This window comes from Amblyomma maculatum, chromosome 3 (assembly GCF_055883805.1).
Source record: "Amblyomma maculatum isolate TAMU_Amacu chromosome 3, ASM5588380v1, whole genome shotgun sequence".
NCBI lineage: Eukaryota > Metazoa > Arthropoda > Arachnida > Ixodida > Ixodidae > Amblyomma > Amblyomma maculatum.
In genome coordinates this window covers 114,648,283-114,665,381 of record NC_139346.1, presented here as the reverse complement: position 1 = coordinate 114,665,381, position 17,099 = coordinate 114,648,283, and the positions used below count along the sequence as shown (strand labels likewise).

At 42.8% G+C, this 17,099-nt stretch overlaps 1 protein-coding gene across 1 annotated transcript in view; it reads left to right on the top strand.

Annotated features, from left to right (window-relative positions):
- Positions 1 to 17,099, top strand: part of LOC146195751 (spliceosome associated factor 3, U4/U6 recycling protein-like) — a 64,781-nt gene that overhangs the window by 15,046 nt on the left and 32,636 nt on the right. Inside the window, exons 8-11 of the mRNA XM_084597900.1 lie at positions 5,102 to 5,240; positions 7,328 to 7,444; positions 11,345 to 11,416; positions 12,117 to 12,175. Of these exons, the coding sequence (XP_084454026.1) occupies positions 5,102 to 5,240; positions 7,328 to 7,444; positions 11,345 to 11,416; positions 12,117 to 12,175 (387 nt within the window). The remainder of the gene's footprint in view (positions 1 to 5,101; positions 5,241 to 7,327; positions 7,445 to 11,344; positions 11,417 to 12,116; positions 12,176 to 17,099) is intronic.

Genomic DNA, 17,099 nt, shown 5'->3' with positions numbered 1-17,099 from the left:
TGCCTGCTTTCTGCTTGTAAACATCTCCGTATTCTGGCTTGGACTGAACAAAAGCCAAGCTTTTGACAGTTGACTACGACCATAACGAATACCTTTTGTTCCTTTTCTTCAAACTATTCGGACAAATACTTTGTTTGCCTGGAAATAGATGTGTGAATGGGAGATGTCAGGTGGTTTAGACAACAGTCCACTTACTAGGGATGCTGCATTGAGCTTCTGGCTTGGCTCTAAATCTACTCGCTTAGCCATTCAGGCTTTACCTGGGTGTCTACACAGCAGGGGTCGACATTGCTCCCAGCTCTGAATAAGCCTTTTTGGCCACCAGCCTTGTTTGAAGACTTGGATCCATCTGCATCTTTGGCAACTCTGTGTAGTGATATTTGCTGCTCTGCTTTTCGAGCCCATCTTCAAGGGATGAGACAGTGTTGTACCTCAGATAAACCTGTCTGCCTTTCGAATGTTTTGTCTCAGAGAGGTCTCTCGGGTGGTCCAAAGCATCCAGATGTACTTAACATCCTCACTTAAAGTGTATTTTCATGCCTACACGGTTCTAAGAGTGTATCTCTGTTCACTACAGCACAGTTGGTAGAGAACCTTATATGATAGTGTGACAAACTACTTTATGACGAACTCTAAATGATCGTGAAAATTGTTAATGTTAGCAGAGTGTTTCCAATAATGATGTACGAGCATATAGAGCAAGTCCAAAGTGTATGCTAACGGGACACAGCTTCTCCACATGTCACTAGTGTAATAGGAGGAAGCATTCGGAAGCAATTAAGGAAGCGATCCTGGCTTGTCCAAAGAGTGCTTAAATCTTTTTCGCGCTTAGGACAATGCAAATACGCACTGAATTCTGTGAGAATTAGAAAAGGAAGCTGTTCATACTTGATGTAAAAAAATGCTGGTCGACGCTTTTATGCACTGAAGGTGTCAACTTTAAATGACTCTGTACCTCATTCTAAAGTTAAGTTTTTCAGAAGCAGGCAGTTCGGTTCATACATTTTTCAAGATAATACGTTTTTCATCCATAATTGCTAAAAAACATATCATTAAGGTTTTACTGTATTCTTCTAGGAAAAATTGTAATTCAAGCATTTATTGCACTGTTAATGGCATTCTACCGTTTCCACCAGCCACGCATCACACACTCTCGACTGTCATCCACTCCTATTTTCTTTCGTGTTTTTTGAAAAATGGGTTGCTGTCCCAAACGCAGACACCTCAGTCAACTTCCGGAGAAATCTTTCAGGGCTCTCACTCTGTTAGGAAAGCTGCACTGAAGTATTAGGCAAGCATTAATTTCATCAGAAGTCACCAGTTCAGACTTGAGGGTAACTTGTGCATCCTCTTTTGCTTTGGTGCAAACTCACCATCTTTCAATGCACCAGTAGCCTCCACTCTATCTCTCACAGTAAGTTTTACGGTACTTTTCATGTCACCAAGCATGCAAACATTTCTCATCTTTGAAAGTTGGCCAGCATGTACTTCAGTTAGCATGGCCTTCTTGTGAGGTTGGCACAGCATTCTCCGAGTGATTCGCCGACTAGACTCAATGGCAACGCGACATACACAGTGTGCATGAAATGAAGCTGAAACAATGCGTGCTCATGATGTCACACAACGATGTAAGGCATAGTCGCAGGTCAGCGCGGTTCGGAGATGACAGCGCCGCCGTGATCCCCACTAGGAAATGGCATTGACTGTTTTCTTTCTTTTCAGCATTGGTTCTCTTCATCTCTCTCCACAGTTCCATTCAATGTGTGGTTTTCTTGTCTCTCTCTGTCTGTCTTTTTTTTTTTCTGATTTCAGCATCGCCAGCCATTGCTCACGGCAGAGGCCTATATGGAAAATGTGTCTTTTTTTCCTTTTCTCTGCTTCGTACATGCCTGAGCGTGGATAGTCCATGAATAGGTGCGTGCTAAAGCCAGAACAACAAAGCAGCGCTTGCTCTATAGCAGCGGGCATCTTGTTTACCGGCATAGTTGCTTGGCACTGGCAGGGGAGGGCGAGCAAACCCATGGCCGCACAACGAATTGGTCTCTCCAGGTGTAAGCGCGCAGGAATTCTAGAAGGTCGGTGGATTATCTCTCGCCCTCAGCTAATCTGCCTATTCAAACGGTGGAATGGACGTAATGAAGCTGCAAAGGACAAGGCTGACACGGGGAGGGCAGGGGTGCTTCTGGTTGCGCAGAAATCGCAAATGCATTCCCAATGCCAATCGTACATCTGCGTGTGTCACCAGCACCAACACTCAATTTTTTTTACTTTTGTGCTTTCTTTCCTCAGGAGTGCTGCGCAGACATTTGAGTGTGGCTGCATGCATGGATCAGGGTTGGCAGTGAAAGTTGATCTTAACCGATTAGCATGTGTTCATCTTGGGCGGTTTTTTTTATTTTTTGGAACATCTACTGTTTGCACTGCGACTCTGAAGGTCAAGTTTGGTGCGACTGGTCGAAGCGGAGGCGTGCCTGTATAGGGAACCCAAGCTCAAGTTTTGGTATGCGATGTCAGCGTCACGCCTCCCCTGGCATTCAGTCTGAGCGGGGAGTAGGGTGAGGAGTGGTGCCGAGCACGCGCATTCTCTCAGTAGGTGTTTTTGTACAAAGGGATAAGAAGATTGGCTCATCAAAAGAAAGCATTTATCATGGTTTCAGAATTGATCTATTGATTTTACCGAAGCACTGCATTATACAGCATGGATGCTTTTATAGCTTGCAGATAAACAGAATGAAGCATTGGCAATTGTCCCACTGGTGCATGAGTTTACTTTGTATGTAATAATTTACATGAAGGAAATGGCAGCTTCGTTTTAAAGTGATTGTAGGTTCCAGCTTTGCAAAGGCATCTTCCGTGTCGAAATAAAAGCTCTCACTTTTCTTGGGGTGATCATGCCCGCTATCTGTAAACATTGGCTTTCCATCCTGTGCATTTTGACACCTTTGTATGCATCTTTCATTTTTTTCTATTATTTGAACGAATTAATTGACGAGTTCTATGCTCTAAACTTTCTTAATTAGCATCATCAAGCATTGGCTTTTCATTCTAAGCACATTAACAGCTTTGAAGCCCTCCTTTTCAAGTTTTTTTTTTTTTTTCATTTCTTTAATACATCAATTAATCAATTGATTATATTGATTTTATTACCTCGTCGTTGCCTGTTACACGCCAATCAGTCATCAATCACTAGAACCACAAATTGAAATAATGCTTTTTTTTAAGCAACCCCTTATTATATTCGATACGCTGACGACTTTTCGACCAAGCGAGCTGTGTAAACCTTCGCTTAAAATGACAAACTAATACAAATCACACTGCGTATGCAATGTTGATTGCTGAATTCCGAAATGTGCGCATCGTGTCCAATCGTGTATTGTAGCTGTTGACTGTCTGCTTCAGAAAGTACACATTGTCAACAAACTTTTCAAGTTCAATTTACGGAAAATAAAATTCAAGCAGGCAGGTATTTCTGAAACCGCACCGCTGACTGTACACTGCAACGTGCCGGAGATGCTCTGCACATTCACGGTAGGGGCCGGGAATGCGGCAGCGCAAGCAGAACATGCAGCCGGCGTGGGCCTCATATTCCCAGTTCCTCTTTTTCTGTCATAGAAGGCGCTGCCCGTCAGTCCGAATGCGTCAACTCTTTGGTGCAGGCACCAGGTTCAGTCTGATTATCCTGTTGATATAGCTTGCCGGAAAGAAGCAAAGGTTTGATAAGCCAAACCAATGTTAGGCATGCTTAAAGGAGCCTCCACTCGTATATCCAGGCTTAGCCAGGATAAACCTCTGCAGTTTTTTTTGCATTGACTCAATGGGAAACCAAACAAACAACATCATACTGTTCATTTTATCTGGGTGTTCGTCTTAACCTAGTTCTTTTTAACAGGAGTCCAAGCTACTGTCTGGCCCTACTGGTGGCACGTGGTTGCTTTTTTTTCTCCTTTCTATTCAGTCATCTTTCAGCCAAATAATGATTTCACTATTGGTTTCTCCTAGATCAACTCCAGAAGTGAAGAAAACCGAATGCAAAATATTCCGCCGTGCTCTCGTCGGTTGTGCTGGCTGTTAGCTACCTTTTATAGCTATAGCAGTAAGGGAACTTTCTCCTACATTAATGGGGTTGACATGTGCATTGTTGATTGTCATAGGTTGTGTGTACTATAAGGATGTCACAAGCTTCTCCTTTTCAGTGGTATTCTGCTGTTGATTGGAACACGTTGCGTACACTGTGCTATCTCTCAAGTGAATGATATTGAAGTCTCGAGGCCTCTTTGTTATTTTTTGCAGCTCTAAATGCTTTGTGTTTTTTGAAGCAGGTTTGGGGATGATGCTGCTATCAGTGAAAACCCATTTCTTGGTTGTTATGAGGACAACAAACATGTGGGAGGCTTCACCGTTTAGTGTGATGACTTTTTGAAAGGCTTCATTATCTGGCCTTGTAAGTCACTTGAAGGCGCCGAAGTCTTATTTCAGGCTGAAATTTACCTACTTCGTGTCTGTACCAGAGGTAATAAGGGAGTAATTACTCATTGGCATCCACTCAAATGCAGCCATAAGGCTACAAAGGAAAGTTTTACAGCTTTCTCAGAAACTTCGTAGTTAAAGAAAAATTTGTCCTGGTCTGGGGATCAAACCCGGCACCACCACCTTTCCGGGGCAATCACTCTACCAACTGTGCTAACCAGGACGGCCAGCAGATCGGATGATAAGGCGAGAGCAAATTGATCTATAACTCGAAGTGGGAATGGTGTTGGTCCAAATATTTAGGGGAGTCCTCCAAGGTGGAGTAGATTTGTAATAAGGGAGTAATTACTCATTGGCATCCACCCAAACACAGCCATACAGCTACAAAGGAAAGCTATGCAGCTTTCTCAGAAACATCATAGTTTCTGAGAAAGGATGTCAATAAGTAATTACTCTCTTATTACAAATCTACTCCACCTTAGGGAATTCCACTAATTCTCTACCAGATGTCTATGCGACTCCCGGGACACGTTATAGCATCTCCCAACGAGGCGGTCGTTGTCACACCTTGAGCAAAGCGTCGGCGTGGAGGTACCTGAGTTGGTAACCCTAACCCGTCTGCCTTGTTCCACAGGACACCCAGCTGAAGGTGGAATTGGTGTCTCTGCCTTGCCACGAGCGGTCGGTGCGCAACTGCCCCTGGTCTTCCAACCTGTGGGCATCCTACCTCAAGGCCCTGGAGCGTTCCTATTCTTCACTCGACAAGGTCAAAGGTCAAGCAGTGTCTGTGTAACACTCTCTGGCCTAGCGCTGTCTGATTGTGCACCTGTAGCGTTTGGACTATGCACATGTGAGGCAGAGAGGGGAGCAGAATTTCGAGCCTGAGTGAGAATCCTGAGGATATTCTTGAAAAGCTTTCCTCATGGTGAGAAAAATGAAACAAAACAGTAACACAGTGGAAGCTATCAAGTCTCTTAGTAATAATGTGCATAATGAATAGAAAGCAACACAATAGAACACATCACTAGGCCCGTGTGCAATCTCGGCAGTGACAAGGCCTGCAAAAACCTGGCATATTGCATCTTTCCTAGGCTTTTGCGAACATTCGGTAATTGCAAATAAATGGTCAATTGATAGTACATTATTTGGTGTTATGCTTAATTCGTATGTGTGGTGTTGAAAATATTGAATTATTTGTCTTAAGCAAAAAAAAAAAGTAATTTTGAGAGCACTGCAGAACCTGCGCTGGAGAAATGCGAAATACTGAGTTGTGGCACTAAACGCGTCGGCATATTTTTTATTTTTCTGTTCTGTTACCCCACCTTGGGATTTGCCAGACACTAGGCTTGGAGTTGTGGCTGCACTGACCCAGATCGCGTATGTGGTAGCATAGGTTAAATGGAGGAGCGACGCAGATGGAACTTCATGAAGACGATCGTGTTTGCTGCACAGTGTGAGAATGTGTTGCAGCTTTACACGAGGCGTGATCAGCTGCGGCAGTACTATAGTGCTCTCGTGCGTGGGCGAGGGAAGTTTAGCTGTTTGTTCTGGTGCAGGTTCAGAACCCAGTCATGGCAGAGTGTTTTTTTTTTTTTTTTTAAATGTCGGTTTGTGCGGACATACTCTGCAGACACACTTTGATGACAGGCTCTGTCCACACACACTGATGACACCGCTTGTGAGACAGCAAAGGCTTTCGCCTTAATAGTGTTTTTGGAACACTCATTTCATGTGGTTTCGGTTCAGTGTGCCTCGTGCTAGATGGTGTCATAGTGCATGCGCAGCTAAAAGCAAGGTCAGCTACATAATGATGTAGTTGTACACTTTTAGAAGCAAGCGGCACTACTTCCACACCTTTTCACTCACGTGTGGACGGACTAAATGACAGACCAAACCGAAGGCCCTGTAGTTTTGAATCCCAGTTGGATGCACGGCTCAGGAGATAACCAAAAGGACTGTAAGTTTGCCCCTGCAACAGCCGCCATTCGTCCAGGAAAGCAACTGCCAGTGTAAACCAGCCAAGTGTATAGTTAGAATTTTTTTTAGTGGAACCAACTTGTATTCAAATTTAAAATGTATTTTTCTTTAACGTTTTCTGATATTGCACGGTACACAACAGTCAGAGGACCGATCCCAGCTGCGGAACCAAAACAAACATTCCTTTCATTTTTTGACAAATGGAGCTATATGTTGATCATGGTGGAAGCGGGCTTTGTCATGAAGAGCATAATACCTGTGGCTCAGTCATGCTTACTCAGGTCCTGGGAACCGGTCACCTTCATGTGTAGTTTGATTTCGTCAATTTGAGATGGCCATTTTTACTGAAAAGGTCTGCTTGGCTTCAGCGAATGCCGTAAAGTTTAAATGGACACTCTGACCCTCTGGTGAAAAAAAAAAGTTTTTACTAAAAGGAGCAAAAGTCTAAAATGACTTGCTGTAGTTCTGTCATCCATGGTGTCGGTGCACAGCCATGACCAAGTTTTACGACCTGTTGCGGTTCGGTAAATTGTTAAATTCTTTTAACCTCATTGGTGTTCACTGTGGCATGCTTGCAATTGAAGTTATTGTTTTCTTCTTGAATTTGATTTTTTTCAGCTGCGTGATTTTCAGGCTTCATTTCATGTCGTTTTATCACTTTAAAGGCCCCAGAAAAGGCTCTACCCAAGGCGCTTGAGTAGTGACCAGTGAGTGCAACAAATGATTCAGTGAGCGTGCTTGCAGTGGGTGATATAGCTTGTTGCTCGTTTGCCTAGCACCAGATGGCATTAAGCCAAATGTGATGCACTTGGTGATAATACACTGTAATCATGGTGGTGAGGCTGACAGATAATGTTTTTTTGCTTTTCCTTCCCTTTTCCAGAGACCATGGAGCAAGCTTTGCAGGCTGGCTTCAGCCAGGGTCAGGACTACCAGCGTGTGTGGCTGGCCTTCCTCGACTATCTGCGCAGGCGGGTGGAGGAAAAGTCGGCCAAGGGTGGTGGGTGTACATTGCTGATTTGTGAAGGTCAATCGTGCCACATGTTGCGTGCGTCTGTTGATTTGGATGTACAAATTTGGAATCGGTGGTTGCAGACATGATCCCTCGGAAGCATTTTCAGGACAGGTGTTGAAAATACAGTAAAATTCAAACTTCAAGGGAGTAGATATTCTTGCTTGAACTGTCAGAAATTTCGTTTAACGCCATCCAAGACTAAATGTGACATGGTTAATAAATGTTTGCTTATGAAAATGTGGTGTTTTGGAAAGTATTCTTGCAAATGTAGCTAGAAGTAGTAGCACAATATAAAACTTGAGTGAAATGTACCAATATATTTACTCAACCAGCAATATGCACATAGTTCTGTGCATGAAAAGAAGTTATCAGTAATAAACCTGTTTCTGACTGAAGTGAAACCTGATTAGTCAGACTGGGAGAGAGTGGAAAAACTGCAAATTATCCAAAGTTTGATTGAGTGGCTACCAAAAAGAAAAAAAAGTAAAAAACAGTTCTGGACAACAGCCAAAAAGGGTCGGTGATCGTCTTCTTTTTGCTGAAAACTGTGCGGCAAAGGCGATTCACAATTCTGCCTTGCTGTACCACGTGCCCACTATTGGGAATATCAGAGCAGAACGGCTTCAGAATAGTAAGCGACTTCCTTGTAGTGGCATTCACTGAAGGAGGCTTCACCACACTGACAACAAGCAGCTTATTATGAGCATCTATTTTCGGCGCACTGAGTGCACGTTTGTGCCAAACGATGGGGAACTTTTTAAAGAGCTCGTTGGATGGCTGAGTGTGTAATGCGAATGCTTTAGCAGCTGTCACAATTTGGTGCGCTGCCAGTGTCACCTGTTGCAGCAGGGGGTCTGTGTAGGGGTGGGAGGCACCGAAAACTGAGGAATAAGATAAAGGAGCCAATAAATGTCTAAAAAAGGGCATCACTGAAGCATCAATTAGTGTCTGAAACGTAGTCTTTCGGGCTTAAATCAATTAAGCATGTTTGATTTCCTGCGCACGTAATGTTTGTAGAACAATGCTTGGACTCATTGCCGAGGGTTAGTTGCGAGTCTAAGGAATAAAAGTGCATTGTTAAAAGCAGTCATGAGAGTTATCGCACTAGAAAAGGTACAACAAAAACAAGTTACATAAATGCTGTTTACAGATAACACTGCACAGGTTGGAATAGTGTTATGTTGATTGCTGCCCTCTCATGTTGCCCCTGCATGTTGTGACGCAGAGGGCTATGGAACGGAAAATTGGAGGTGTAACATTAAGAGATAGAAATCGTGCAGAGTGGGTCAGAGAAATAACTTTAATGACATTCTAATGGAAATTAAGAAGAATAAATGGATATGGGCAGTGCATGTAATGCAAAGATAAGGTAACCAATGGTCGCTGAGGGTAACCAATTGAATTCCAAAGGAAGGAAAGCGTAGCAGGGGGCGGCAGGAATTTAGGCGGGTGGATGAGGTTAAGAAGTTTGCGGGGGTCAAGTGGATGAAGCTAGCACAGGACCGGGTCAGTTGAAGGAATATGGGAGAGGCCTTCACCCTGCAGTGGGTATAGTTTGGCTACTGATGATAATGATTGCTGCCGATAGACATTGTTGCCATAAGCTGGCAGTGAAACCCAGAAAATGAAACTAATCCGACAGTAGAGCACTTCTGATTGCTCGACCCAGCTTTCTCCAAACCGTGTCCCAGCTAACTGATTGGAGCAGTCAAATTTTCATCTTGCATTGTGCCGCAAACTTGATGTATTCGATCTTGGCTGCCGCTCTTTTGCTCACTGGGAGTGTTGGAGCAAGACAAAAGTTTGAATTTCAACCCAAACTGTGATACGAATTAAGCAGCTTTACAGTGTATTGAAAATATAGCCAGCTAATCAGAATTTTCAAATTATTAGAATTTATGAAAAGTTTGGATTATCGAAGTTTGAATGATCATAAGTTTACTGTATTAAAAAAAAAATAAAGAAATATTGATTGCTTCAAGTAAACTAGTTATGAAAAGGATGTCACCTGGTTTCTTGGTTGCGGGTCTGGCTGGTAAGTGGAAGATGAGCTACAGTTTGTAGGAGCTTGTTGTATGAGCCGTGAGGGAGGCTGTACTCGCCAGCCTAGACTTGATCCTAGTTCCAGTTCACAGATGGTGTGGAGTAGTGCTGTTGCGGTTACGTGAGGTGCTCAGTTTGGTTTGCACAGGTCTGATATTCCAGAGTGGTCATTGCTGGGATTGTCACTCCCTGTGTCGCTTATACTGCTCAAGCCAGCAAGCAGCAGTAGGACCAGGTGCAATAGAAGGGCGCTCTTCTTGCTCACATTTTGACGTCAAATACAGTGCTATCCACTTTCAACGATATTGAGAAAACCAGAAAATCTGGTCATTATAACCGATTATCGTTATATCTGGATCGGCGGGGGGAAAAATGAAAAACAAAAAGCACACCCCCACATATTTTCTCATGCATGTAAGCTTGCCTCCTTACCAGCGATGAGTAAATCTGGTTGAACAACGCTAATCATCGTAAAGAGCATAAACGCTTTATTACAGAATACATCAATAGCCATAAAATAACTTGAGCATACTTATTCGGAAATCCGCGCTCGCTTAATTAAGCAGCAGCAGGCGCTTGACAATCGCTGTGAGCATCGCTTCCAGTACTGTGTACATTGGCGGCAGCCCTTTTTGTGTGGTCGAAACTGATTAGCGATTGGATGAATTGAAGGACATCCTCAGCCTCTTTTATCGTTAAAATCGTAGAGTACGAATGCCCATATTTTTTCGTGAGACTTCCAACCTTGAAACTCTGATAGAAATCCCGTTGAATCTGCCATTTCATCTCGAAAGCTATCGCGCTGTCATTGTGGTCGGCGCCATATTCCACGGACGCACATTTGGCGATGGTGATAAAGCCGCAGCGATGGGCAGCGATTATGATAATCATAGCACTTATCTGTTTTAACCCTATACAAGTCGAGGTTTCCTGTTTCTCTTCTTAATATTTTATTTTTTACAAACATTCAGACAAATTTGAATTGTAAACATATACCCGATGGCGATAAAGCTATCGTATCCGATATACCGCCGATAATCAGTCATTATGTATTTTTGCATAGGGGCAATGGAAAAAGTGATGAATCCCAAGAATGTGATCATTATAAGCTATAGTATATAAGTTATATCTGGTATTGTTATAAGTGGACTGCACTATATTGCTTAGGGCACATGTGTGGATCAATAAATGGAATAAACTTCCACGGGGTACCTGTGGAGTATTCAGGCAGCCCCATTTGGTGTAAACTGCAAATGCTTTTACTACGGCTGCGTTGATGATGGCGATGGCATTTGGCACTGTTGAAGCATTTTTGGATACCCTCTAGGAAGGTCCTTAACACTGCTTTGAAGGCCTACTGTGTACCTGAGACAGAAACGAATAAACTGCACCAAGTGGAAGGCACCAGTGGAAATGGGGGGGCATATACAAACACCATATTATTATGCAGCAAGCAGTGCATTGTGCCCAGTGTTGCAACTTGCAGAAGTGGAAGCGTCACTGATGGTGATGCGTCGAGAGTGAGGGCCTGGCTTGGAGCATTCTGCAAATGGTTATAGAGTATGGTTGTAATAGCTTGCTTTATTGCTGGCCCATTGGTAGTTCAAGCTTTAATATTTGCCCATAGCTGCAGTAGCCGGTAACTTGTCTGGAAAATGGAGACAGGTTGCCTCCTTATTCCCCTGATGGGAGTGTGGACACAACTGTTTTTCATACTTTAAATGTCTCACTTGCACTGGAACCGGCAGGGCCTCGGCTCTTTCTGCCGACAGTTTCAAGCCTGCTGTTTTCTTTTTCTTTGAGTTTGAATTGCGTGTTTGTGATAAGTAATGGCCTCCGCAGATGAATTGCTGGCTCCCCTTCTGGAAGACTTGCGAGCAGCTTTCCAGAGAGCAGTTGACCACCTGACTCAGTGTGAGTATTGTGATTGTTCCCCTTTCTGCCACACACTCGCTCCTTCATATTCCTTTTCAAAGGATGGCCCTGTTTAGCAGGGCTGTGAATTCTTTGCATTGTTTGTTATTGGTGATTCAATGGGACTTAACCAACAGCTTTAGGAGTCCTCCGTTAGGTTTTTCTCTCACTCTGGCTTCCTTTATAAGAGAAATGTTTGTTCTTAGATTTTCATGGACAAGCATAAAGAAATGAAAACTCATTTGTCAAAATGTAATGTAGTGGCTGATTGTCAGTAACTTCGAATTGAAGGGGAGCAGGAATAGTATGTTCCTGATGTGGGGCTGATTTCAACATGTATTTAGTTTTTTTTTCTTAGTAGACGTAACATTCTCGGTACTAGGGCACTGCAGTAAAACTACATTAAATTTGAAGTCATTTGGACCTGAAGTAATATTAAATTAACTGACTGCAGAAAAAAATTGGATGTGGGCAAAAAATTTCTTTGTGGGTACGCGCTACCTTTACTAGATAAGTTTCACAGTCACCATGAAGTGCAAAGTCGACCTCACAACTCAAAATGTTTGCCGGCCAAAAGTTTATTTCAGATGTTAGTTGCCTTAGTCCTGGTGATGTATATGAATTTCAAGAGACATTTTTTCTGGTCACTACAGTTTTTTTTTTTTTTCTGATTATTCTTTCTTGTTTTTTTTTCCTTCAGATTCAGAAACAGATGGCGACATATGCGGCCCCGTGCTGAAGTACTGGGCAAAAGTGGAGGTAAGTGCAGCCAGTAGGTTTCCAGTGTTATTGTTATGATATTTTAAATGATTAAAATAAATAAATTAGAACTAAATAATAATTACAATTAGGTAATAAATAATGTTAAATAGTAGTTTAAATTAAATTTGGTAATATTTCCAATGCTATATTATCTTTTTTCCATAGCAAAATAATTTCACCTTTCTCACCATTACCTTTCATCATTCTCGTCTGTTTTGCTAATTGTGAGGCCATTCCAACTTGCCCTTCGCATCCTCCTTGAGATTAGCAACTTGTTTCAGTCTTTTGGAGGAGCCGCTTTTGAGCACTGTTTGGGTGGTGTAGTAGAACTCTTCCACAGTAAGGTTGTTCGAATTGGCGAAATTTCTTCACCACTTTATCTGCTATTGGCGACAACTTGGTTTTGAGGATAGGTGCATGTAATTTGGATACTTGCCAAGGTTTGGAAAACACCTCAGGAGTACCTTGTGTCCTGCTATCGATTTACATGTCATCACATTTTATTTTATCTTTTCTAATTCTGTTTGTGGAAACGCCGTATTTGTTCAAATACTGTAAGATGGCCGCGAATATAATGAATGGAGGAGTTTTAGTTCATATCCAGCCATGCTTTGTAGTGATACCACAAATTGCATGTTATCTCTTCGATGTAATTTGCTTGTATAGTGATTGCTATGATGAATTTCTTCGTCATAGAAAGTAGCTCGCTGTTAAAGCTCTTCTTGTTAACTAAACGAAACGCTACTTTGTAGACAAAATTAAAAAATATAAAAATATAATGAGTGGGGGAGTTTGACCTCATATCAAGATGAAAGCTTTATGTGGACATGGAATTGTTTTCTGCAACCTCGGTGTCATTTAATGAGCAATAGTTCAGAAACGTGCATGATGCAAGTGCAGCAGGACCCGCCACGCAGTGCTCGCGCACCTCTGCATCTTGCTGACACTGCGTCACGCCCAGTGCTGTGACCACCCACCTTTTAGTCCCTTCTTTAGCCATCACTGCTCTTATACTGCCCTCCATTTCTCAGTCGTTCTGCATTCCTTCCACGTTGACAGGCACTTGTTATTTCTTTTATCGCATTTGCATCAAGGTTTCAGTGCCCTTGAAAAGCTAGCTTATCCTCATGGCTCACGTGTCTGGTGGTTAAGCCACCTCAAAGAGCACCATTCGGTTGTGTTTGATAATTATTTATCTCTGACTTTTGGCACTGCAGTTACGTGCCTGGTGCTCTGGGAAGCCCGAGACTGCATGCATGCCGCAACATAATCATTCTATGAGATGTGCTGTCAGCAGCCAAAAAAACCCAAGAGCAAGAAAATTGCAAACCTAGCGCACAATTCTAAACATATTATCTTCTGGAAAGCGCATGCAAGCGAGGTTGAGTAATTATTCCACAGGACGGTCTTGGAGCCTTCGAAAATGAAATAACCTGTGCTAGCATTTAGCCTCCTCCAGCTAACATCCTATTTTTGAGTTACTCATGTTTCAGTTACAATTGATCCTTGCTATAACAAATACGGGTATGGGGAATTATTGGTTAAAATGAAGTAAATAAAACCAATGTTAGATTGGCTAATGCTTTATTTTTATGAGAGTTTTGTATAATGAAACAAATAATTCAATATTTGACACTCAGTCGGTCATAAAGAAGCAGTTTCTTGCTTTTAAATGACAAGAAATGCGTAAAGGAGCCGGGAAGAAACTTCGAGAAATGCAATTTTTCAATCATTTGAATCACCCACCGCAAAAGTGTATTTAAATCGCCCGCACATTCAAGTGCTGCACCTTCTAGTGGCAGAAACGAAAACTAGCACCAACGGCGGACAGTTATGTGACCGACACGGGGTCACCCTTACCGTGCCCCTGCCGCTCCCACCGACTCGTGCGTGCGTGGTGCACCTCGCGGGCCTGTTGACTCCATTGCGCAAAATGGCAATGCAGAAGTGTAAAGCATTTTCTCTTGCGACGACAAAAAAATCAAGACATATAGGACGATCATAACTGGGTGCACGTTGCCGCGGACTTCATTGTACTTAGCGTGTCTACAACCTTGAACGCGAACAGAGGATTGCAGAAGATTAAAGTGTCGATTGAAGATATCCACTCCAAAGGTGCCATGAAGAATGATTTTTAAGTGAGTTAGCCTTGTCACAGCGTCAGCTGGTGTTTCCCAGTGTTACATTTTAGGACTTGACACTGCGGACAACAACTTGGTTGGGGGGCGAGTTGGTAAACAGTTGGTTATTAAAAACAGCGCGAACAGGAAGACACAAGACAACATACAAGGAACCAACAGGACAGCGCTTGTCCTGTAGCTTCCTTTTATCTTATCTTGTGTCTTCCTGTTCGTGCTGTTTTTATTAACAATGATTGGTTGGGGCGCTGTGGCACCTGAATTGACCTACCAAACAATTGTCACTCAGCTGATTCTCATAGATGAAGCAAGTGGTGACGATGATTGAGAACCGGGAAAAGAAGAGTGATCTCAACAGTGCAGAGGCTGCCAACATGGCCAAGATTGCGCTGTTTTTTTTTTTTTTTTAATAAATTTGTTTTTGCGCAGAGGCAGCATATCTGTTTAAGTATTCAGTTATTTTTTTACTCTCAAACAAAGAATGAGAGGCGAGATTTCATGTTTATACCGAGCTTCTAATTAAAGAATTGTGCATTTTCCCACCTTTGTGTTGTCGATATTAGTGAGCATTTCGTTTCGTTTTATTAGCAGAATCAGTTGCAGGAACTTGTGCACATACTTTTAAAATGAATATTGGATATAAGAAACAAATTTTTATGTCCGTACTACTTCTTTATAACTAGGTTTAAATGTATTTTGCTTGGGTTTTATTTCTTGTATTGGCCGAACATTGTTTTGTCATTTTTTTATTAAAGCTCCTTTTTGCTGTAAATAATAAACAAAGTACAGTCGTCTTTGGAAGGATACCTAGAACTGCAGTTTCACTTCATTATTCCTGTGTTTTTGCTGGCTTACCACAGCAGGTTTTTTAAATTGTGAGGTGTCTATTGGAACTACTCCTTTTGGGGGCTACAATTTAAACTTTTCTCCTGTATTTGATCCTAGCATATTTTATGTATATCTCTAATATTTTGTGGTCTCTTCTGTTCATTAATGTGCCTGCCATCATGGCTTGTTTGATTGATTCAAGCAGTAGGGTTGAAAAACAAATTTAGCCAAAAGTTTTAGATGAAGCGTCTCACCGAGTTAATAAATTGTCAAATTCTTCAAAATTGAAGTATATGTTTGGAGCTGTTGGTTCATATTAACTCCCATATACTCTATGCAGTTTTATATAAGTAAATCTTCAAGAATTCTTGATGGAAGCCTGCTACCACCATGGTGTATATCGTGCGGCACTGACTAAACCTGCCCATTTCTTTGAGACAGTAGGTTTTGTAGTGATAGCACCAATTGCATGTCATCTGTAGTCGGATACAACTTGAGTTATTTGTGACCACTGCTGCACAGAATGCCTTCATTACAGAAAGTAGTTTGTTGTTACCAAACGAAAGACTAACTGCTAGACGATATTTTAGTCTTGAGACTTTTGATGTACGAGTTGCAGCAGTTTTGCATTCTGTATTTGTGTAATCGTACATGGAAAAAAAAAAAGATTGTCATGCTGGTGTGGGTGCACAGGTTCTTTTAGTCTGGCTAGAATTATCGTTTCAGGTTGCGCTTTTCTCTCGTTTGGGAACCTGATGTTGTGTGACCTTACACAAGGACAGTGTCATCGAGTCAGTTTTCTTAGAACTGTAAAAGAACGATATTGTTTGCGTTATTTACAGTAAATGTTCAAACTTCGAACTTCAACTTCAGTTTCAAACTTCAGTAGTTAGAAAAAGTGTTTGAGTTACTGAATAACATCAGAAAAGATAGTTGACAAGAACTGCTTGCATCGCACTAAATTTATGTGATGAAAGTCTAGGCAATGGTTTGCTGCTTTTGAGGTGAAAATGCACCAATGAGCGCCCGAAATGGTGCGCAGCTGACCTGGATTGGTTGCCTGGTGCGGGCTGGCGTGAAACTCGGAAAAGTGAAATCAGAACACGCAGCAGAGTTGTACGAGTGACTCTGCAGAGTGGAATTAAAGTCTGAGTAGGACTGTTTGGACAATTGCTGGTCCTCCATTCGAATTCTCTGGTGCCAGGGCCACAGTGTCCGAGTTGGGGAGGCATACAATGTAATAGACTTACTTGGGTGCTGGCCAGAGCTTCACTGGCAGTATGGATTGTCCGGACATTTGAATTAACGAGGTCAAATTTACGAGCTCTTGCTGGAGATTCGCGGGGTATTTGCACTTTGGTAGCTGGCGCTTTGGTCATAACAGTGGCCATAACATGACTCACTGTTGCCGCTGGGCTCTGTCGCATACCAAAATTCTTGTAACCTTTAAGCTTTCAATGGTTATGTGCACCAAAAGCAATTGAGGCAGCTTTCTGTTTTACTGCGTGAAGGATGGTAAGGTGCACATTCTTTTTTTTTCCACAAATATGTAGATTCCAGCTTGTGTGGAACACGGAGCAAGAATGTGTCCTTCTGACCTTTTAGAGCTGAGCTCTTTGGCGTTCCGCGTCGACCGCGTCAGCGCTTCGGCAACCGGAGCCTCGCAGGAAGAGGGGGGAGGGGGAATGCACTCAGGGGCGACCAATAGGGGCAGGAGTGCGAGTGCGCGCAGCAACCAGAGAACACGAGGAAAGGAAGGAGGGGGGGGTCGCCTCCGCTAGCAGCGACTGACTGCTGACTGATGCCGCCGCCGCCGCCGCTAGCGAGTCAAGACAATGTAACACCGTCGCCGCCATGCAGGAAGAGGAGAAGGGGGTCCCCCTCCTCCTACTTGGCGGCGAGGATGCTCTCCGGTTGCCGAAACGCCGGCTCGCTGTCAGCGGATCACGGTGCGT